This window comes from Sander vitreus, chromosome 23 (assembly GCF_031162955.1).
Source record: "Sander vitreus isolate 19-12246 chromosome 23, sanVit1, whole genome shotgun sequence".
Lineage (NCBI taxonomy): Eukaryota > Metazoa > Chordata > Actinopteri > Perciformes > Percidae > Sander > Sander vitreus.
This window is the reverse complement of record NC_135877.1, coordinates 20858147-20883399: the sequence shown is the minus strand read 5'-3', so window position 1 is coordinate 20883399 and position 25253 is coordinate 20858147. Positions and strand designations below refer to the sequence as shown.

General features: G+C 41.0%; 1 protein-coding gene across 1 annotated transcript in view; it reads right to left on the bottom strand.

The window, feature by feature from the left end:
• LOC144512326 (thyrotropin-releasing hormone-degrading ectoenzyme-like) overlaps positions 1-25253 on the bottom strand; it is a 186271-nt gene that overhangs the window by 142651 nt on the left and 18367 nt on the right. Inside the window, exon 4 of the mRNA XM_078243008.1 lies at positions 21777-22053. Coding sequence (XP_078099134.1) covers positions 21777-22053 — 277 coding nt within the window. The remainder of the gene's footprint in view (positions 1-21776; positions 22054-25253) is intronic.

The window sequence follows — 25253 nt, the reverse complement described above, 5'->3', positions numbered from 1 at the left end:
AAGAAAAAAAAAGGGTACTAAACAGTTGGTGGCATTAAAGAACGGCTTGTTTATTGCTAAGGCCATATGGTCAAAATGAAATGATTTAATAATAATGTATAACAATAACTAATTTCAGTAGTAAATTGCTGTTGAACCATTAGATGGGAAAAGGACATTTACAATAACTTCAAATGCACCACGAAGCTGTAGTTTACCAGTTTCATTGAACGCACCGGCTGTGTTGTTTCTCCGACGGCAGCTGCAGATTGTTACATCCTGGTGTTGAATCCTCTACAGTAAAACACAGTCACACTTTACACCGTTTAGCATTAGCTGTTAGCATTGTAACCGTGTTTAATCCAGCTACTAGCAAGCGGTAGGCTAACGTTAGCTGCTGTCGAGTATAGTGTTAACTAGCAAGCGGTAGGCTAACGTTAGCTGCTGTCGAGTATAGTGTTAACTAGCTAGCGGTAGGCTAACGTTAGCTGCTGTCGAGTATAGTGTTAACTAGCTAGCGGTAGGCTAATGTTAGCTGCTGTTGAGTATAGTGTTAACTAGCTAGCGGTAGGCTAACGTTAGCTTCTGTCGAGTATAGTGTTAACTAGCTAGCGGTAGGCTAACGTTAGCTTCTGTCGAGTATAGTGTTAACTAGCGTCAAGTGCAGCGGTGTTTGTGTTTCAGAGCATCAGAGAGAAGTGCAGACATATCAGTGGCACCAGATTTCAGTAGCCAGGGTTGGCAGGAAGAAGATTTTTACAAGTAAATGTTCCAATGAATGACAGAGGCAGAACATTCTCGTCTCCCTCCTTCATTTTACAGTGGCTAGAATGACTTTAGCTGGGTGGTTTTTGGGTTAACTGACTAGTTCTTCAATCCGTCCAACCCGGGATTAACACTTCATTTTTGTGTGTGTATATATATATATACACACACACACACACACACACACACACACACACACACACACACACACACACACACACACACACTACTGCTAATACCACAAATACTATATACTAATATTTATCACAATCCAGCAGGACTGATTTTTTAAAATACAAATTCAAACTTTTAAAGCTCTTTTCTTCTCCTCCATATTCTCCTCCCTCCACCAGAACTCATCTCAGAGCACATCAGCCAGCTGACTGAATATCTGCTGAGAAAGTGGAGGTTTTATTGAAATTGTAGCTTCTTGCTGCAGACTGGCAGCAAGTGCTGAATTGAGAATCATCTCCTGAGAATTCCCGAAACGCCTCAAGTCCTCTTCTCCCAGTTGAGGAGAAACCAGGATGCATTACATTTTTCAATGGGGGTGGGGGTTGGTGTGACGTTCTCACTTCAAAGTATCATCATATATATTTGTTCAATACGTCTCCCAGGGCTGAAATGTGCTGCTTTAACCAAATTAAAACCATGGCACCGTGGATAGCAGTTAGTACTGTCACCTGACAGGGAGTTGGTCCTGGGTTTAAAACCGAACCGCCGTATTTCTGTGTTCTGTCCATCTTTGTGGGTGTCTAAAAACATGCAAGTCAGCTGAAGTGAAAACTTTAAATTGCCCCAAGTGTAAAAGGTTATTTCATGTTTCCTCACTCTGTGACAGACTGGCAGACCTGCTCAGGATGTACCCTGCCTCTCAGCCAATGCATGCTGGGATTCGCTTCAGCTCCGTGTGGCCTTGCTAAGCAGGTTAGAAAATATATGGATGGATGGAACCTGAAAAAGGTGGTCATCAAATCGAGACATGAGGAATATTCCAATATTAGTCCCATTAGTCAGGAAACTGTCTTTCATGACCTCGAGCGTCCACTTTGTCCAATCTTTGCAATGTTTCCACCAAAATGTTTCCAAATTTGACGAATCACTGTCCTAATCTTCATGAATTAGTCTAGTTCAGATCTGTCTGAGTGCGCAAACCTCCACCAAGGCCAATGGTGCATTTACATGCTCCTCGGATGGTCCCATTTCCTGAGTTGGGAAGTCGTTTTTCATGAGCTTTAAATCCTAATGTGGAAACAACATGGACGCTACAAAGAAGATCTCTTGTGTTTTATTGCTCAGAGCGTTTAAACAAGACATTGATAGCCGTTTCCAGTATTTGCGTGTCAACAAAGACCAAAGGAAACGGATCAGCGGAGTCATGAAATATGATCAAAAACAATTTAGTTTTCCGATAAGTCCGACACCAAATGAACGCAGCACAAATGCCCTCTCTCGCAATGTTAACAAAGTGAAAAATATCTGTGTATCTGCCCCGTGATAAACATCCACTTTAATGTGTTCTTCCTTGGCCAATGCTACACCCTTTCCCAAAGATTTTTAAAAAATTGGGCCAGCAGTTTTTCCTGTAATCCTGCTGACAAACAAAAAGACAAACCAAGCCGAAAACATAACTTCCTTGGCCAAGGTAATGAAATCAAACCCAGTCCCAGAAAAAAGTTCATGGATTCAAATACTAGCTGGGGACAGAAAAAGAGAAACAAGAGGCTGCCGCCATGCTAACCTGCTGATGTTAAGCAGGTAAAGACCATTAGTTCTGCAGGTATGTGGTCACAAGCCAAAGTGCTGGACAAATGGAAATGTTGACCTCATGATAGCGCTCAATCAAAAGTCAAAGGATCAACAAAGTTCTTTTAATTCATCCTGAGGGGAACATGAATGTTTGTACCAAATTTGATGGTAATCCAGCCAATAGTTATTGAGATATTTCAATCAAAACAAGAAATGAATGCCTAATGGTGGCAAAATATCACCACTCGGTAGGATTCATCCTCTAGGGAACATACATGTCTGCACCAAACTTCATGTCAATCCATCCGATAGTTAGTGAGATATTTTAGTCCAGACCAAAGTGGTGGACTGACCAACTGACACCAACATCACCACAGCTCCACTGCTGGTGTGACTAGAAATTAAATTACCTGTATGGCTCACACAATTTCCAATCAGTGGAAAAACTGAACTCTTTTCAACAGAAATACCATTTCTCTACACCGTTTTAAATCCAGTGGATCCTACTTTACCATCTTGAATCAGAAACTGTTAATGAAACACTTTCTTCACACATTCCACTGTGAAATCCTTTCGAGGAGGTGAAGGTGATTATTCACGCTGAACTGCTGGAAAGCTTTTAATGTGAAACAGATTAACAGCAAAGCAGCAGCAGCAGCAAATTATCACAGCAAACTGGAGAATAAAAAACAAGAAGGCGTCTTTATCAAAATCTGATCAGACATACAGTACTTTTCACAGAAAATTTGAGAGAAAGGCCCGTCTCGAGTAACAGCCGGTCTCCAATTCATTGGGAAATAAATTTGTCGGCCACTGTGAGAATGCACTCAGCTCTATGTCTAATGACCACACTGACAGTTTTTCATCAGAACTTCCATGCAATTGGAAAGCAACAAATATCCACAGGGTCCCTCTTGTAATACCATGAACCGAGTCACTAAATCAAGTAGAGAAGTTTATCATTTTAGGGGATTTGCTTACTATACGTTCCGTTTCAGCACCTGTCTCTTAAAGCCCCCCTCCCGAAAAAAAAGCCCAGCCTGCTCTGATTGGTCAGCGTTTCCGGGTCTTCCACATCTATCGGAGTCTCTGCACGACTGTAAAGGCACTTTAGCTGAACTTTCTACATATACATAGTACAGTTGTGACATCACAACCGTACAGAAGTCCTGACGGCTCGTCTAAGGTCCAGTTTGTGAATACGGGCTGTGTGCATTTCTCTGTGGATTGGGCGTTTTATTACTTTCACAGTATTTATATCGCACCTCAACCTCAAACTTTTTTACAATATGGGACCTTTAAAAATAACTAAACTTTATATACTGTATAGCAAAATTACCAAATGTAAACAGTGCGAAGACAATGTGCAGCTTTCCAGGAAAAATCCAGAATGAAAAGAGGATCTTGGAAGTGCAGGTAGAATAAATAAATTACTATATACTATATTCTATTATGTTAGAAGACAGGTTTCTAAATTCTATATTTAACACACTTACTCCAATAAACATATATATCAACACTAAGAAGTGAATGTTTTAACCTGTACCCTTTAAAATAAAAGTTTCAGCAACAATACTTCACATGTAAATGACAGATTGAGTTTACAGCAGCAGGGATGAGCTCCTAGTTAGTTCCGATACTTGATTTGATTTTAAAAGGACTGTTCAGGTACACATGCCGACATGTATCAATATTTTATTCTCACCAGCAATGAACCAAGTCCAAACAGTCAACTTGAGGAAAGATAAAGCAGAAGACGACATTTTCTCCTCCGAGCTGAAGATTATTCAAACTTTGGGCAATCAGGGCTCGTAAAGGGCAGATAAATGCTCAAACACAAAATATTACCCTTTGCTATTCTTCTTTCTTACCTCAATTAATTAAAAAAATTCTTCTTCCTTCTCCTCATTTCATCTATCTCCTTTACCTATTCCCCCTCCTCTCCTCTACCCTTGTTATCTTTCCACTCGTCCGTGACATCTCTCGCTGCGTTCTGTCGCTCCGTCTGTCGCCCTTGGATGATGGATGGAGTAATGGACGCTCGGCTGCCACGGTAATTTGATGGATGGTTTAGCAACTGATACGAGTGCCGGGAGAGCACAGCAACAGACAGTAACACACTCTCCTCCTGGCGTATGTGGGTCCTTGACTTTGAGATCAACAGACCTCAGACAGTCACTACTCCCTCCATAACAAATACTGCTGACCCGTGTCTGCAGCGCCACACATCTGTCCAATCGTATCATCACTTTGTCTGACGACGACGCTGTGATAAAGAGAGACAGACCCAACCAGAGCAAGGATAACAGTCTCTCCGTCAATGTCAACAGGCCAAAAGAGATGATTGTTGACTCCAGGAGGAGTGGAGCGTGAACAGAAAACCAGCAGAATGCCACCTTATCCAGAAAGAAACAAAGCCCTGCCCCACTTCCAGAGTAGTCTACGATATGAAGACTCATGAAACACAGACAAGCCAACCCCTTCTCACTCCGAACTCGTAAAATATGGACGCTTGGGCAGTGGCTGTCAGCGTCAGATATGACACAAAAAGCACCCTTCACCAGCAATTTCCACTGGATACCGGAACGTCTGCGGACCGGCTCTGTGCTCCGCCGTCCGTCAATACCCACCAGGTCCGGATTTGTTGCGGCACGGCTGCGGCCATGACTGACAGCTGTAGTCACGAGGACCCACAATATCTCGCGAATTCACGTAGAATAGAACCACAAAACCAACAGTTAGTTTCCATCCAGAGGAGTAGAGGGAAACAACTCTGTGCTGTGTTTTCAAGGTGTAGTTCAGGGAAATATGATCCGCCCTGAGCACGGTGGATTTTATTTTGAAAATTAACCAGATTTTTATTTTGTTTCTGTGCTCGACTTCCTGTCCCGCACTATCTGCCGTGTGCTGAATTGCTGCGGAGATCTCCGGCGTCCGGCAAAAATAGAAGCTCTGCGTATCTGCTCCGGAGGGCTGCGGACCGCCGGAGCTGGAACGGAGCCGTTCCGCAGCCGTTACGCATCCAGTGGAAATTGCTAGTGGAAAACGCACCGGGGAGAGCAGCAGCTACACAGTGCTTGAAGATGACGTAGTATTAAGAGCGACAACGGTAGCGAGTAGTATGAAAGCCCGAAATTCCACATAGGGATGTTGGTTGGGGTGGTGGATGGTTCAAACAACCCGACTATCACCACGGAGACTGGGGTTCGTGTCCCGCGTGTCACGTTTCCTAAACCCAACTGTCCCATTCTGCTTTTCTTAAACCCAACTGTCTCGTTCTTGTCCTGCGTGTCATAGAAACGTACCTTTTATAAGCCCACCCACCATCTTTTCCTTAACCTAACTGCGTCAAAAGTGACAAATAGTCCTGACCAAGCTTATTTAGATAAAGCAAAGGTAAAGTTATTCGCTGTCAAAGTGACGTCAAAATGAATGGCAGTCAATGGAATGCTAACGTCGGGTGATCGGGTTGTAGCATCAAAATGGCACCATAGGAGGTTCGAGCTCTGAAGCGAAGCTTACCCCCTTGGATGGGAGTGAGAATATGTTGGACAAGCCGGGTTATTCAGCTTCCTGTATACACAAGTCCAACATTACCCAGGTTGCTAATTGCGTGCGGCTGTGCAGGTTGTTTCTTTGACTCCACGACATCTCCGTCACTCTGACACTTCTGCACCGCGTTTGGTTTCAGACTAAATTCTGCGAAGAACGCATTCAAAACATCTGTGCATTATAACTGTATCGCAAAAGAAAATTGGTATTAATCACATGCATGTACGTACTGCATGAGCACAACTGTGTGCTATTAACAATGATAAATCCCACACACTCATTTACATAAAGAACCCCCCCCCCCCCACCTGGATCAACCATACATGGAAAACTACTTCCCACAGTGGTATATTTGCATAATTGATACAGATTAATGAAGTAGTCCAAAACTATGAGGTATTGGTTGTTTTTTGTTGTTCTAATAAATCAAGTAAATTCTGTCAGGAAATAACTTCCGTACCAAGTTACCAAGTAAACTAATTATTTTATTTGTATTTCTTACTACTGTATAATTTCACTCAGTTTTAGTTCATTTTCTATTTAGTACATTAGTACTGATACAGGATCAAAGGACAAACGAGGTGTGCTCACTTTGAGTTTTTCATAAATATATATTCTGAAATTGTTTAACATGGCTGCAGACACCGTGCTGTATAACGTGCTTATTTATTGTACAGCTGAAACATCACATCATTGTAAAGATCTCCTGATTCTCTCTTTTTTTTGCTGCTTAACAAACTACGTACAATAATTAAAAAGGGACAGTTCACCCCAAAATCAAAAACAAATATGTTTCTCTTACCTGTAGTGTTATTTATCAGTCTGGATTTGGGTGTGAATTGCCCAGTGTTGATATCAGCTGTAGAGATGTCTGCCTTCTCTATATTCTCTATTCTCTATAATAGAACTAAATGGCACCTGGCTTCTTGTGCTCAAATTGCCAAAAAAAAACAACTAAACAGCAATGTCTCTTTCCAGAAATCATGACCGGGTTACTCAAGATAATTGAGTAACTGAAAAATATTATAACATTCACTCAAAGAAATACATAGATTGAGTGAAGTTTCCACACATTTTTGGCTTCCTCACACAAAAGTTTAATTTTAACCGAGGTTTCAAACATCTGTGAACTGTGGGAGTTCACCCAAAGAGTCAGAATATGCTGATCACAGAATTCAATGTTAAAGTCAGAGCCTGTAGACGATGACAAATAGGACGTGTGAAAAAAGTTTGTGGGTGTTTTGATGCATTTCATACTGCACCAGTGTGCTGCCAGTGGTTTTCCCCTCTCACATTGTTTAATGGGAGTTGGTAGCCTGAGGACATAAAACTATCCAATATTTTGAGGAGAAAAAGGCAAAAAGGAAGGGGAGAAAATCAATTCTGTGGCAGAAATACTTTTTAACCCTTGTGTTGTCTTCCCGTCGACCATGCAACTTTGTTTTGTGTCAAAATGTAAACTTTTTTTTCAACGTTTTGGACGTCTTTTGACACTTTTGTTGGTTTTTTATGCACCTTTAGACATTTTAGTGTTTTTTTTCCCCAACGTTTTTGAAGCTTTTTCCAACATTTGTCACTCTTTCCAACGTTCTATCATTTTTTTTTTCAAAATGCTATAAAATTGAATAAAACTTGCGAAAAGCGTAGGGAGCCATCCACGTTATTTCTTTTGAAAATTTGGTACAGAAACTTTTTGAAAATGACAACAGGATGGTTAAATGTCTTCTTCGGCTTGCTCCTTCCGCCTGGAAGGAGGATAAATCAAAGGGTTACATTTATGTTAAGGAGGCTTTGATTTCCAGGTCAAAAAAAGCTTGAAACCCATAAATGAAATCAGCCTTTACCTTTTATAGCACGTCACAGATGTCCCCATGAATCAGGACAATGCTACATGTTTAATGCAACACATTTTCACTCACATCGTGTCAAAAAGCCGCGCTTGGAGTTCGTTTCTGACGCAGAAAGTCTCCTTTAGCGTCTAGCCCTTTGGCGTCATATTTAGACGCTCTTGGCGTCACTTTTGGATAGTTAGGTTTAGGAAAAGATTGTGGGTGGGGTTACAAAATGTACGTTTCAGTATCATGCGGGACAAGAACCCCGGTCTCCTGAGTGAAAGTCCCGTGTTGTTTGACCCATCCACCACCCCAACCAACCTCCACAGGCTATGTCCACACTTGGCATATTTTTTTTTTTAGCTGCATCTGTTGTACATTATAATCCTACGGAGTAAACCGTTTTCTCAAAAAAAGTCCTGAGCGCTTTTTGAAACGCCACCGCCGACTTTTTTTCTGCAGCTCAGGGCGGCTTTTTGAAGTTGAAAAAAGTTAACCTTTTCCGTAAAAAACGCCCTACGTCAAGCGCTTTCCTGACAGCTGTGGAGTAGCGAGCCCTGTCGGAGCACAGCGAGTTATGATATGACTGGGTGCTCCCTGTACCGGGACCTCGCTTTGTTTTATGTAACGTTAGCACCACTCTCTCTCTCTGTTCTCTCGCTCCACCGCTTTGTTTTATCACACATTAGCACCACTCCACATAGCGCTCTAGGATCCTGTAGCAGTAGCTGTTATAGACACAAAAGACGCTCTCGGCTGCTTTTTGGAATAAAAACGCTGCCCGCTTTTTTGACACTACAAAAGCACCCTAATCAACCTTTTCTTGTCAAAAAAGACGCCAAGTGTGAAAATAGCCTTACACGGATTTTCGGTCTTTTGTACTACTCGCTAACAAAGAAAGACGATATTCTAACTAAGCTGTTTACATGGCTAATGAAAGTAAATATTGTTTACATGTAGCCGTGCAAAATAAATTTTTTCCAAAATTTACCAGCGGTGGAGGACTTGTTGGACCATGCAAACACAGCGTTCCTCTTTCATTCCTTCAACCAGCTTCTTGAAAAGGTCGGCGTAGTGATGTGTGCGCATATCCAAAAACCTGTTGATATCCAAGTCTTTGATAATGTTTAAAAGTAGCTGTGTTTCTCCTTATCGGGTCTGCAGCCTTGCAAACTGTTGGCTGGTTTGTTTGTTTACAGCAACCATAGCAACGCACAGAGCTGACCGTAAGTCGTAAACAGGCACGAGGCCGTAACCTGCAGTAAAAACCCAGATTGAGACGCATATTCCGAATGTGCTGTATACATGTCCAAAGAATGCCTCTAAAACCTGAATAATACCGGAATATCCCACGTATTATCGGAAAAGGCTATATTCGGAAAAAGGCTTTAAGTGGAATAGCCAACCGGAATATGCTGTTTACGTGACCTGTATCAAGTTCGGAATATTGTCATATTCGGAATAATAGTGGAATATTGGTGTGCATGTAAACGTACTGATTATACAGAAACATGGTGCATGGTTTGGTTTTTGTGTACAAATCATTTCTTATATAATAAAGTTTGAACACTTTGTCAGCCTATTTTTCATCATCTGTTCTTCAATGCATTTTCTATTTGAGAGTTTCATCACTCTCTCAAAGCTGCCTACGGTTTCCGTACTGGGATCAGTTTGTTAGCAACTATCTACACAATTGCAGCCCCCATCACACTTTGCCCACACCTCTTGGGAGACGCACTTATTTAAATCTATGTTAAACTTTCGTTTAAATAAAGGGCGTCACATAAAAAGTAAATGTTAAAGTGACCTTTATCATTCTAAAGTCAGACCAACAATATATCATCATTATACGACATTAATGTGACCTTTATTATCATTACAGGATGTTAATGTGACATTTAATATCATTACAAAAAGGTAAAGAAAGACTCCCTGATTTTGTTACAGCCACAGAAAATCCCCAAAACTTTCTATCTGCCGATCCAGAGAGGAACAATCACTGCGTTCAGCCATGTATCCTAAAAATTCAACATGACTTTGCGTAAACATACAAGCCACTTTCCTAAAGCCAAGAAGCGTGTTATCTGTACGCATTTTCAGCTGTCCGCGTGTATGTCTACGTTGTATACAGCTGACTGCAGTCTGCAACGTCTTTCTAAAGCCACGTGGCGTGTGGGGGTTGGGTTGAAAAGAAGAAATGGTTGGGATCAGGAAAAGAAGAACGGGGCTGGGTTTAGGAAAAGAACAAACGTGGAAAGGAAACATCACACGAGGGACACAAAGGAAACGCCACACGTAGGACACGATCCCCGCTCTCCTGGGTGAAAGTCCTGTGTTTTACCCATCCAGCCTTTCATACAGCATCAATTCACACGCAATTGCAAGGTAATGTAAGTCAATGGAGGCCAAACGGCGTTGATAAACACGCAAAATAGCGAGTATGCGTTTCAAAAATGATGTTACCATACAACTAAACTGCATTTTCAATTACGTTTTGAGAGAAACCTATTTTATCCCAGATTAAGTTTGTTTTTGACCAATGACAAATACGTTTCTAATCAAAGGTCAGGTTGGATAGATGAGTCAAACAAACAGGACTTTCCCCCAGGAGACCGATGCTCGTGTCCTGTGTGAAACCAAAAGACAATGGTGATTTATTTTAACTTAACACTCAAAAGGCAGGATTAGTCAGTTGCAATTTGTAAACATAACATTCAATGTTCTGCTGGCCAGCGGGTGAACTTCGACCCCAGATTCACTCTCGTTTTGGAACAAGCTTCTGCGTTTTAGGCTCGCTATATTTGCGTTTTTCCAGCTCCGTGTTCAGGATTTTCACAGCTTCCTTTCGGATGCGTGCTTACAATGTCGCACCTGGTTACTTTGTTTTTATAGAGGTCGATGCCCAAAAACGTCCCGCACTCACCAAAATAGAAAGACAAGAGAAAATACAAGCAGCAGTCAGGGTCTCTTTACAGACTCTGTAGAAGTGTGGCAGACAAAAACCTGTTGACTTTCAGATTCACAGCGGCAATTACCTGGCAGTCTTTGCTTCATGACACTGAATGTTAGTGGAATGACAGAAAATGAAATAACAACAAGCTAAATGGCTGCAAGATGGAGGTTTTATTAAACCAGGAGCTGCTCAGTGGGTCATCACACACTGTTTGTTGGTTTATTTGTAGTCTGTCAGACTTTAATCTTCCCTGAAGGGAAAGCAGCTCATTAATGGAACAGAGATTCTAAAAGAGACAATACAAAAAGACAAACAGCTGTTTTCGAATGAGAGCTGACAATGAAGCCTGGAAGTGTCCCAGACTAACTGAAGATCTGTTTGTGCAGCTCAGATCATCAGAAACCTTGTGTTTTGTTAACAGCGTGTGAACAATATTGAATTTGTTTACAACCATAAAAGCCGTTTAAAGTATTAATACCTAACTTTTTCTGCATGTCCAAGAATGCAGATCCTAGTTATTAGCTATTCCTATCAAAGGATCCTAGCTATTATTTAGTTCTCTGCTGCATTCTACATCCCGATTACCGTGTTGAGGTTATCCCTATACGTGTAAAAAAAACAAAAAAACATTGCACACTGATTTTTGCTCTGCAGGCTAAATTGCATCATTTATGCAAAGACTAAATTCCTGCTTTGGGAAATCTCCAGCGTGCTGACTGATGCTTTTCTTTCTACTGTTCTGAGGAGGATGGAAGGATGAATGTTTCTGTCAGATGAAGCCGTTGAGTGGTTATGAAAAATATGGAGGGAGGTTGTTTTTTTTTCTTCTCGGGTCATATAAAACCGTTTCTTTCAGAGGTTTTGGAGGAGGAGGATGGAGGGATGGGAGGATTTGTCAGAAGAAGCAGCTCTGCAAACGGACGTTTCCACTGCCTTCAGGCTCAAACAAGGATTTTAATATGAGAGCGATGCTTCAACAGAGACACAAAGTATCCAGCAACGGTTTGTTAATATGGAAATATGCATGTGCTGCTTCCTGGATCTTTTTTATGCCCTGCACACTTTCTTTGTCTGTATATTTTTAAGTGACAATGTCACTGTTAGGGATGTCACGATACCAAAAATCTAGTTGTCGTACAGATACCACCAAAAGTACACGATACTTGATACCAAAGTTGATACCACAGCGTGTGAAGAAAAAGGTACAATAAACATTTGCGGGTGGTGGGGGCTTTCTCATGCGACTCTTTTTACGGTTTCAGTTTTTTTTTAAGTTTCAACTTTCTGTCACTGTTTTGGTGTGGAGTGGAGGGGGCCAGGAGAGCGTGATTTACATGTAATCTGGAGAACTCCCAGACAGCGAGCATGTTTAGTAAGTCTGTTTCTCTCTGCCATTGTTGTTTTTCACATAGAACCCGTCTGGTTATGGTTCACGTAGTCTCGCATTGCTTCAAAGTGCTGCGGAGGAGGGTCTGGCTAGTCCGCACAGCATTCTGGGATGGGAGAAAAAAGTGCTCTGGTTTATTGGCATTTCTTTAAAGCAATCACAATCGTCTGGGGCGGTGCTAAGCGTCGCACGGAGCAACGGCGCAATGTAGCCTCTGCAAAATAGCCTCGGGGAGGTACTTGTTTCTGGGAGCATGTGTACGTTGAAAGGTTGTTTTACTCAGATTGGACAGATAGTCTAGCTAGCTGTCTGGATTTACCCTGCAGAGATCTGAGGAGCAGTTAACCACAGTCCTCAGAAATCCACCGGAGGTTAGAATTACAACACAAAGAAAGCGGAAGGTGACGGACATCCGCCCGAAATGAAAGACATCCGGCGGAATTTCCGGCGACACCTGAACACCTTGAACGTCGTGGATATAGACTAAGGTTAACTTAACGGATAATTATAGAGGTCTGCTAAAACAAGCGCTAAAGTTAGCTAATGTCAGCTATCGGAGCTAATGTTGGGCTGTGACAGAGAGAAACAGACTTTACTTTGGGTTTGCGAGCTCCAGGTGAAGTTGGGAAAGCCGTTGCTGTAGATGTAATGTTACGGTAAAGCCAGAGGCTGACTGCGGTCAAGCCGTCGTGCAACCCAATGGAGATGATGCGTTCTGTTTTTCTGGGCTGATGGGCATTCTTCTGCTTCTCCAGCAACTAGCGGCAGATTAGAACTGTTGTAGGCGTATACTGCCCCCGTCAGGTCTGGGAGATTTGCATCCCTTGGTACCTACGGTACTGTAGAAAATGAGTACAGTCACGTTTTCAGAATTTTGGTACCAAAGTACCGGGTCTCGTGACATCCCTAGTCACTATTGCTCTCAAATCTGTGGAGTCCTGATGAATTAACACCTAGCATGAACAGCATCTCATGCCTGTGTTAAAGGAGAGAAAATCCATTAATTAAATATTCATCAGTGGAAGATTTATTGTATTTCATCTCCTTAAAGCAACACCAAAGATTATTTTTTTTACCTTAAAATAATTAAATATTTCCAAAATCGTTTCAGTGGCATCAACTCGTAACAGGTTGAACGGCACTCCTGCATTCGCTTTGCGGCCCTCTATCGGCTATAACCGCACTATGCAAGTTTGCCAGATCGGGTAGCAGATCTGTAGTTCGAATGAGAACGGTAATGGCCAATTCCGCTTCCAACCTGTAGGGTGACCGAAGAGGAAAAGTGCTTTGGTGTTGCTTTAACTACTTAGTGTTCATGTCTTCACAGCTCCCTGCAGTGAAAGCATGCACACTGTTATTCCAATCAATTAATCATCGAAATTAAATGTCAGCTATTCAAGCTCTTCAAACTGACAAATTGTCCCTTCTTTAACTCTATGATATAATGGCTTTCCAGAGATGATTTTACTGTTTGTAATTGTTTTCTTGCAACTTGATTGGATTTAATTAATCTGCAGATTTAATTTGCCAGTGGGCAAAAGGACTGGTTAAGATTAGAGAAAGGTTTATGGCTTGGGTTAAAATAAGTACTTAAGGGACATGAACAAAGTCCTGTGTTTTGGGACACATCCACTACCACAACCTCATCCGTGTATTTTTGAGCTTGAATACTACGTGCTCTGGAAATACATATATGCAAATCTGTGTTATAGATCCAATCCCAAGGTTTGTTTACAATAAATTCCGGGTAGACAATTCCTGTGTCCTGTACATACAATTTACAGCAAACGGGGATAGAACAACTGGATCTACTCTCATCTCATTCATCGAAAACGCATGTTTGATGGTTTCATATGTCAACACTTTGACTAACGTTAGCTTGGAAAGCTAATTCACCTGTTGGACCACAGGCTAAAGAAAATGACACCACCCAAACTAGCAGTCAGTCCAACCGGCGGTGAGATGTTGCTGTTCTTAACGCTAAGATTTGGTTTATCAAAGACAAAATAAGCACAGCAGAGACGACAGACAAGTCGGACCTCCATGTTTAACTACAAGTCTTTAAGTGTTATAGTTATGGCTGAAAATGACAACAACATAACTTCGCAATTCAAATCAACTGCCAGTTGTCTACCCGGAAATTACTTTTGTATTATCGCAATGTCACAGTGATTCTGTCTTTACATACAAATTACAGTGCATTACTTTTACATACATACATATGTATGTATGTATGTATGTATGTATGTATGTACAGTTCATGAGAACAGTCTGTTCAAATATAGTCCATGTGAATTTATCCCATATTAATGCAACAGATACACACCGTTCACACAACCTAATTAATATATTCATACATTCAAATGAAGTAAATCAGGACCGAGACAGGTCACAGTGTTTTTGAATTAACAGTGTGCAGTAATGGCAGACAGCAGCAGGTCTAACTCTCTCTGCAGGGAGGAAAAGGCAGGAGGATAAGCACTTTACTTTAGCCATTAATTTAATTATTACCGAGTACTGTAATGATGCATAAGGCACGCTGTAGGACTGTACTTCAACATCGCCACGAATACGAGTGTTTGGAAGAGGCTTAATGTCTCTGAGTAATATCTTACACAGCTGCAAGTGTATGAATTACCAAGTAATTCACTAATCTCTCATATCTTGGAAACATCAGCTTTAAGTAGTGTCGGCTGGTGGGAAATGGGAGCACATCTTGATGTTCTGGAAAATCCATTAATATCCATTATCTGTGCAGGCATACAGTGTGCAGGATCACGGGGCTCACACTGTACGAAACGGGACCGGTCATTCTATCACAGGATTAACATATAGATATATATGATATATACAAACAAAGATGAACCAATACATACTGAAAGCAGATACAAGAGTGAGAGGAATGGGTACCCGATGCACAACCACAGATCCGACAAATCAAATTGAATCAGGTTTAAGTTACATTTTGTATCTTATCACAAATGTATCCGTATCATTTTTGTATCGGAATGAGGACTGTGTATCCAGAATCGTATGCAATCCTCACACAATCCTCTGCAGACAATCAGAAGACAGACTGTAGGAAGAACACGCAGACTGGCAGCTAGATACAGAAAATATCTTTCAAAATGTCAATGTGCTGCTCTGAAAGGAGAGCGATCGCACACCTGTAGAGTCTGTAGCACCTGAAGCCGAACCAGAGTTACGTGTAACCTTTGTATTCTTCTCTGATGAATGTGAAATAATGGAAGCAGTACTTTTAAATTTAAATAATGGAAAGGAAAAAAAAAAAAAAAAAAAGATTAATGTATTCATTACAGACTAAAACTTAAACGGCTGACTGATTCCACCCTAATATCACTCAACACACAGTGTAGGAGACTGGTGATGGTTATAAATGACCCAGACATGATTTGTCATTAAAACAGCAATTCACCAAAATTATCTTTCAGTAACAAGGAGGCACAGGCGTGTGTGCGTGCGTGCGTGCGTGCGTGCGTGCGTGCGTGTGTGCGTGCGTGTTGGTGTGCCGTCCTTGGGTTTCTGGCAGACGAGATGATGAGCTGTAATTACACTGATAGAGAGATGGTGGGAGGAGGGGAAGACAAAAAAGAAGAGGAGGAAACAAGGTTGTGCATGCATTTGTCCTTGTACAGGAGCGTTGGACGCGTGCGTGTGCATATATTTAAATGTTATGGTTGTTAAAGGACGATGGGATATCAGCCGATTACAGCAGTGGAAGGTTTTGACTTTCAAATCAGAATCATAACATGACGAACATAATAAACAGTGTGAAACGTGGAAATAAAAGTGATAGAACTGCCAAGGCTCCAGGTGGAGCCGATTGTTAGCTTAAATGATTGTTTTCAAACCGTGAGGCAAAGATAGGCTATTGCATGAGGTGAAAGGGACAGGTTCATGCAGGTGTTCTAAAAATACTGGAAGTCATTTATTGTGGTTTGGTTGCTGATCAACACGGTCAGCAGCAGCTGTGTCACAATTAAAGTACTTTAAAACCCTTTCAGGGAGGATATATTACCTTTATTGTCCATTGCCAATAAACCATCCATTAACCTGCTTAGAAATCATATAAAAAGGTGCTCCTTCTAACTTCAGAACTTGCCTAAGAACCATCATGTTTTTAAGTTTTCTTCAGTTTTAAAGTAATCCATGTGTTTCGAAAGTGTTCCCTCCATTGATTGGGCATTATGAGTGGTTATGGGTCAGAAGAAGCCTGCTACAGCTATCACCCTCAGAAGGCCGTTATAACGGTCGCCCCTAGCGTGGTCAGGACCCCTTGGCGTCACTTTTTAATGCTCTGGCAGTCCTGTTGTGAATTCAAAACACATCTAACATTACTTGGTTAGGTTTACAACAACAAAACATGGTTAGGTTTAGGAAAAGATCGTGGTTTGGGTTAAAATAACTGTTTGTTATGCAACTTCTGTTTGTGGTCAACGTTACATCAGGAACGTTCCATAAGAAAGTTAACTTGCGTAACTTAGCCTACGACCTTACTAAAAAAAAATAAAAATAAAAAAAAATCTACGTTTCACACAGGCCACGAACACCGGCCCCCTCTGGTTTGGGTCCTGTGTTTGTTTGACCCATCCACCACCCCAACCTTACGTGGAGTTTTACTCTTTATACTACGTCATCTCACGGCAGTCGAGCAGTTGCTCTGAGCATTTAATATTGACGTGGACGGGTGAGCCAGCTTACCAATGGATGATAACTGCCTACTGAGCCGACTAGCAGTTACATTAGGGCCCTGCAGCCTCATATCTATGGTAGTGATAACTGATATGCCAATTTATTCAGCTGATAACATTCAAAGCGGGCGAGTAATCCAGTGATAGTTGTCTGTGCATGCATGGATACACTGCCAACAGGAGCTGCTAATAGATAATTCGGCATACTTTAATGCTTCCAATTTGTCAAAATGTAAAGAAATATAGGCTAAAACAAAGCGGGGTCCGCAGCGTAACTCACTGAATGCATCAAGTATATTTTAAATATATTTTAATGTTATAGTAGTTCCAAAACTGGGAGCATGATTGTTTCCTAAAAACAACTTGGATAAAGATTAAACAAAACAAGAAAACAAACATGGGGACACTACCGATACCTGGATTTGTGCCACTGTCCTCTACTCATTCATACACAAATATTTGTTGTGTTGAAAACCTGTGGGCACAGGTTTCTCAATTTTGGCTGAGGGGGATTACGACAGTGTCACAATTTGAAAACATCTGATCCAAACCCGCACGTATATATATGTCCCCATATTTGGCAGTCAGATATGGTCCACATGAGCTGGGAGAAAAGGAAGTAATGAAACCACGTCGACCTCTGTACAGAAGCAAGTTAATTATCTCGAATCTCAAGATACCAAACTGTTATCTTGAGTTTGCATCTTAATTACTGTATTATTCGGAGACAACAAAAGCTGCTATCTGACTTTGTTATATCATTTGGAGGCATTAAAACTGTTATCAAGATTTTGAGTCACTCATTATCTAGAGAAGGAGAATGGTGTTCATTTATAGTATTTCAAGCCAGTTGTCCTGATTATATAATCACTTAATTAAGATAGTTTCTGGCGCTATGAAGCATTGTTTTTATATGTGATAAAAACTTGAATGTGTCATTTTATCAAAATGACAACTTAAACCTGTCAAACTTAGCTAAATACACTTACCGCCTGCTTTGAAACCATAGGAAAAAGGTGCTCCATAAAACCCCAGAACATGCCTGCGAATCAACACATTTTTGAATTTTCTTCAGTGATAGTCTGTACATCAGTGAGTGTACTTGTCTTGATATTATGTCTTATTTGTATTTTTGTATATTATGTTGCTATGTGCCTATATGTATATTGTTGTCTCTATTGTACAGCATGTGTCTATATTACCATTTGTCTACTGAATGTTTACTACTACATGTCTATATGTTGAATGTATAGAGAGTTATCACCTACCAAAGTCAAATTCCTTGTGTATGTAAGTATACTTGGCCAATAAATTGGATTCTGATGAGTACACTTCAGACAGGAGCTGCTAATAGATGTATCAGCATACTTTTATTAGTGCCGATTTGCCAAAATGTAAACAAATCTAGGCTAAAACAAAGCAGGGTCCACAGCGTAACCCACTGAATCTAAATGTTCTATTGACTGTATTTCCCATAATTAGAGCATGATTATCTCCCAAATAGGACTAAGCCCTCTTTGCACGGGACTAGTATTACCTGGGGACCTTTAGTAATTTGTAATTATTGTGAAGGTCGGCATCTGGATGATTTGGGGTTGTATTGGCTGCGCTGGCAATTATAAATGAAAGTTTATTAGTCTTGACATGATGTCCAGCGGATAATGTCAGTAGTTGAGTAAATAAAGATTTTGCTTATCACGAAACACAGACGTGTGGGGGTCATTTTAAAATCACATGAGGTCACCTGGTAATACTAGTCCCATGTGAATACCATAAATCTGAACTTTCTGTGTTGCACTAAGAACATTGGGACATTACCCAAGGCTAACTCCGGACTCACTTGTGTATAAGCAAAAGACTGCCTTTATTCGTTGGCACACAGATTCAATTTGTACTAATGCTAATCATGTTGGTTGTTAAGGACTAGCAACTTGTAACCGCTGATGTTTTTATAGTGCAAAATGAATTTCTGGCTATGCCACTGCTACTAAAAATCAACAGAGAAAATATTTGGTGCATCAAGATTAGGTTTCACCTAGGCTAACCCTAGATACAACCAGAACACACAGACACTGACTGTACATGCTTAACATATTAACACATGCTCTCTAAGGCTGGATCTGTACTTCACTGGATAACGTTACTATACCAACAGGTCCTCCAAACTATATGGCCATATGAGTTGTTTGATCCATACCCTCTTATACGACCCACAGGAGCGTTTCATAAAATAATGCCCATAGCGGTGGCGGAAGGACAACCTCATTTCTCAGTTTGGTAAGCTTTAGGCACCAACACTTCTTAGTTTAGAAAAGATCATGGTTTGGGTTATAATCATAGACAGTAAAATAAATGGACAAATTGACGCCATAGACTTCGACGGAGACCAGTGAAGTCAATTAGAAGCACTTTTCTGGTGAGCGCTGAGCGTTACTGAGCAGCCTCCAACTGAGAGAGACGACGTAGATGTGACGTGAGCAACCTGTCTGAAAGTTGTAAGCCTTCTGGTAGCTGTGCCAAGAGAAATCTCAATCATTCCCAATCTTGCAGAGACGGAGAGCGTGAGTAGGAGCTGCCCATAAGCGTAGGAGCCGGAGCAAAACATTGCTGAAATATGTTGTTCCGATGCTTTCATGGACTCTCTATGGGCTTCTCCCTTGACTGTTATGCCTCCATGTCCCCCTTGACTATGCGGTAATTTGTCTACAATGCGACAGAAAGTCGTGGGGTTATGACACAATCGTTAGCCTATTTTTACAAAAACTGCTGCTACGGAGCCATAACGTGAGGTACAAGGTAATGGAGCCTTTTATACATTGTCGTGTTTCTTCAGAAATAAACAATGGACAAATAGAGTCTTTAAATGCTTCAGATGTAAAGTTATTCACTGTCAAAGTGATGCCAAAATGAATGGGAGTCAATGGAATGCTAACGGGAGGTGATGGCTTGTTATCCTTGTTTGCCTCAGAATCTCCCCATAGGAGGTACGCTTTCCGGATGCTCGCTTACCCCCTTGGTTATAATCAGAAGTTACTTCACTTCCTGAAAGTTATGCATGCGACGCTGAGCGTGACATTCGTAACGTTAAAAAAAATGGCCGTTGACTTTTTTCTCCAAACGGGACTCAAACCCCACTCTTCCGGGTGAAAGTCCTGCGTTTGTTTGACCCACTAGAGGGCTGTAATTGCTAATTGTACAGAACGACATCCGGGAGCGTTTCTTGGGGAAGGACAGTCTCTACTATTCTCCCAAAGTATTTCCTCAACTATACAATTGTTTCCACAGGCTGATTATCTCCCTGGTACCACAGTCTTTTTATTCCCGATACTCTTAGATATCAAGCTATCACAACTTCATTATGAAGATATTTAGTGTTTTAACCCCGGGGATAAGGATTTAATGATATGAAATACAGCTTAGAGGAGATCAGGGCATTAAACGGGTCCTCATGTCAAGATAACGAGCTTCTGCATTTCCTGTTCTATCCATACAGGTTTCACCACAGAACTTTCTCTCTCTCTCAGCCTCGAGACAAACAGGAGTCCCAGGAGAGAGAGAGAGAGAGAGAGAGAGAGAGAGAGAGAGAGAGAGAGAGAGAGCGCTCAGAACACAGGGTAAGTCTTTTAAAAAGAAAATAAAAGCAGGATTTTTTTTTAAATCCGAAGACAAGCAGAAAATGAAGTCAGAATTACGAGAGATTACAGTTAGAAAAATACCTTTGTAATGATTTTTACTTGCTGAATTGTATTATTATCACCATGAGTTTGATCTTATATCAATTTGTTTTATTTGTATGTATTGTATACAGTTTTTTTGTATTTTATTCCCATTGCAAAAATAAATTGTTATGAAATTTAAATATTGAATATACATCAAAATGCAGGTTATTGGTCATGTTATGAATGTGCTTTGATGTGGGTTTTGCCCTGTTAAGACTCGTGCTCCCCTAGTCTGTGCTGCTTTTGGACAAATGTTGGATTGATTTCTTTAAGTGGAGTTAATACAAGTTACAGTAAGCTTCAACGGAGCAGGATGGAGCAACAATTTTTCAATAGTACATTTCTTCATAAGGTCAGTTTTTGATAATCTAGCATTGCATATGGACACTTTATTTTTGATCATATCTGTGGAATTAACCATGTTTGACTCTCTACGAGCCTCGTCGTTATTGGATAGCCGTGCATGTTGAAGTTGGACATGGTGGCGTACATGAGTCAGAACCCTTTACAACCTGCAAAAAGTGGCGAGGAAGGTTTTTAACAAGCTGCCACTACATTGTCGGATGTGTTAGTTCTATTCCTTCCTTCCTTTCTTCTCCTGGTTTTACTCTTGTCCAATCATCAGCTCTGAAACTGAATCATTCTGCACGAGCTGGGCAATATATCGATATAGTGATATGAGATTTAGATTTTGGATATTGTAATATCGTGATATGGCATTAGTGTTGTCTTTTCCTGGTTTTAAAGGCTACATTACAGTAAAGTGATGTCATTTTCTGAACTTACCAGACTGTTGTAACTGTTCTATTATTTGCCTTTACCCACTTAGTCATTATATCCACATTACTGATGATTATTTATCAAAAATCTCATTGTGTAAATATTTTGTGAAAGCACCAATAGTCAACACTACAATATCGTTGCGGTATCGATATCGAGGTATTTGGTCAAAAATATTGTGATATTTGATTTTCTCCATATCGCCCAGCCCTAGTGTGAGTTGTGTTAAAAAAGGCAGAAATGTTCGGAGAGGCTTACGATCATTCCTTCCTTAACGAACTAAAGCTGCTTTAAAAAGGAACCACAGCAGCACTGGTGTTTTTTGGTTTTGTGTGTGTTGAGACTGACCGTCACGCCGCCGTCGGTCTGCGTCTCTCTGTAGGTGAAGTTGCAGACGGCCCAGGCCAGGTAGTACGTGGACATGCGCGGCGTGCGGGCAAAGCGGTTGGTCACCCATCCGTCCTCGTCCGACGGCGAGCTGCTCTCCACCGGCATGTTGGAGAGCGAGGTGTACTGCAAGTCGTGGCGCAGGGTGAGGGAGAACGTGGCCTTGTAGATGGGCTCGTCGAAGCAGGGGAAGGCCTTCCGGGCGTGGATGGGACTGAACTGAGTCACGGCCAGGTAACTGGGAGGGGAAAAAAAAAAAAAAAAGGTTTTTGCTGTGTTATTGTCAAATAAAGATGAATGACTTTCAGAGGGGCTTCAAATTATTATTATAACCTTTATTTATTCAGGGAGGGCCATTTAGAGCAAGCTCTCGTTTCCAAAGACGCCCTAATTACAGCACAAACTAAAAATAAAAACGATCGCCAAAATAAAAAAAATAAATAAAAGAAAATGATCAAAAAAACAATACCCAAATTACAATATGTAAAAAAACATTAAAGAAGGAACAACCACAACATTACATGTACATAAACAATAAAATCAAATGAGAATCACTGATGTAACATTTTCAAGCATCATCTTAAATGTCCCAATGGAAACGGGTTGCTCCAATTTGAGAGAAGCCAGCTCCATCTGTCAGGAGCGTAAAAATAAAAAGCACCGTTTTACTATTAATACGTGGCGTGATAAGTCTAATGTGTGTCTGTGAGTGTGTCCGTGTGTTAGTAAAGTTTAGCAGCAAAGACAGATACAGGGGGATCCTTGTAAATAAACAGTAAACAAGCAGTACGTTTACATGCACACCAATATTCCACTATTATTCCGAATATGACAATATTCCGAATTTGATACAGGTCATGTAAACAGCATATTCCGGTTGGATATTCTGAATAAGGCCTTTTTCCGAATATAGCATTTTCCGATTAAGACATGTGGGGTATTATTCAGGTTTTAGAGGCATTCTTTGGACATGTATACAGCACATTCGGAATATGCGTAAAAAATAAATAAATAAATAAATAAAAAAAAAATTGTATTTTGCACGGCTGCATGTGAACGGGAATATTAGTTGAATATTCACTTTCATTAGCCATGTAATCAGCTTAGTTAGAATATCGTCTTTTTCGGAATATTATGTGCACGTAAATGTAGTCAATGTTGCTCTCTCCAGATGGTGAGAAAGAATGGTTCAGGGAATGATGTCAGCATTGCAAACACCATCCATCAGAGTCATTCACTCTTATATACAGCAAACAAACTCCAACTGCCCATAAAATGACCCAGAAATGGGCCACTTTCAGCCCTGGTCGGATGTTTACTAGATCTTAGTTCGACTGGAGGTCAGGTTCATGTGTTGATCATAAATCACATCTGATGTTATAAAACCTCAGAGAAAAACGCAATGTTAGTTTGGCACTTACCCCCTACAACATTTTTTGTGTGGAGATTAAACGAATGACAAACAACCTGTTTATTAATGAGCTTTAGAGATGTTGGTAGGTGGATTTTGTTACCTTTGGACAGAGCCAGGATAGCCGTTTCCCCCTGATTAGTCTTTATGCTAAGATAAATGAGCCGGCTGCAGCTTCATACTTAGAGTACAGACATGAGAGCGGTATTGATCATCTCAAGAGACAACTACAGGATGTACAGTAAATGATGAAAAGTGGCACAGAGCGTCAGCCAGAAAAACGTAACTGTGCATCATCATGTCTTTGGCGTGACTAACAAAAACTAGAAACACACTGAGCTGACTCTAATGTTGATTATATAACAGTATCAAGTTTCAATTTGATTGCCTATGAATTCACTTTTCATTTGTTACAGAAAGATACGGTTATTCTTTCTTTTTAAAGTTATAGTTTCACTTTAAACCAGATCCCTCTGGGTCCATTCGGTTCCAAGAAACTAAGATCGGGCCAGGTCCACATTACTTTCAGTCTAATTAGCATCCTTTCTCTTGCCACAAACCCCTCAGCAGAGACAGTGATAGAGCAGCAACTCCCGTGTTCTGCCAGGTAAAATGGCTGTTTTTGTCAAAGGAGTCTGGTGGCTTTGAAGAGAGCAGAGACAACGGCTTCAGTTCCCCGTCATAAAGGGCTGTCTGACAGCAAGGTGAAGCGCTGAGAATAAATATAGCTAGATATAGCTTAAACTTAAACTGATATAGATGTTTTTAGGTGTCTAAAATGTGTTTAGCTGCTGCCCCCGTCTACAGCAGGACACTGCTTAGCACTACTGCTACTCCTGCCTGCTTCTCCAAACTGGGGGCGTACCGACCTCCATCTACTGTTGCTAACACACCACCTGTGGTGAAGTAGCTCCTACAGCCTCACTTCAAAAGATCCGAACCATCTCTTTAAATAGAGTCCGGCCTGACTCTCCACTGACCGACAGATCAGAGATCATTATATTGACGAACAACACTTTGTTCCACATTTGGCCTTGAATCCAAATGACAGCTTTAAATGAAATGTCTAGTGAGGCAGAATTGCTGTTGCATTAAATGGCCTATGAAGTGACCAATAATTTAATTCATCATATTCTCATGTTTGGCTTTAACTGCTCTCTGGCTCCAGGTCAAAGCTCCGACACGAACTCTTCTGGAATAAATCCATAGAGAATACGTGATGCTGTCGTATGAAGATGGGTTTTGTTTTAGTCTTTAACATTTCAAAGCTATCAAAGAAGACATTTAAGGTGGAATCAGAGTTCAGAGGGTTGAAGGATGAGGATAATCCTCTGAAGTCGGCTGTCTGTAAGCAGAACTTTTCACAGGAAGACTGACTTCTTCAGGTTTTCTCGTTCAGTGTGGAATAAAGGAGCTTCGACAGAAAGAGATAATCCAAAATAAACACGAGGACATTTTCTGTTTCCTCCCGATTTCTTTAAGCCGAGTTGAATGTTTTCATATCAGAGCTTTGTTACGTCCGTCTGTCAGCTACCTGACAGAAACGGGATGAAATTAAAACTCCAGGAAATAATCCCCCTGAAAACTTTTTTTTTCTTCCTGGTGCATTTTTCTCCGGGTGTTTGTGGAGGTAGAGATGAAAGGAATAAGAGTGGGAGGCGGAGGTGGAGAGGATGGGAGAAAGTACAGGTGGGGAGTGGAAGAGAAGAGGAAGGAAAAGGGTGGAAGATGACAGACAGACAGACGAGGAAAAGAGGAAGAAACAAATAAAGACAGGCAACAAAAGTGAAGGAAAAGAAGGATGGGAGCAGAAAGGAGGAGGAGAAAAACATCAGAAGCCACCATGAAGCACTAAATATTCAAAACAGAGGAGGTATACTGGAGAAGGAAGATAAAGAGGAAGAATAGAGGCAGAGAAGAGGAGAGTCGATAATGAGGGAGAAAGAGAAATGTGAGGAAGAGTAAGATGTGGAGGAGGAGGATGAAAAGGAAGAGGAAGTTGAGAGAGGGGAAGCTGAAGAAGAGTA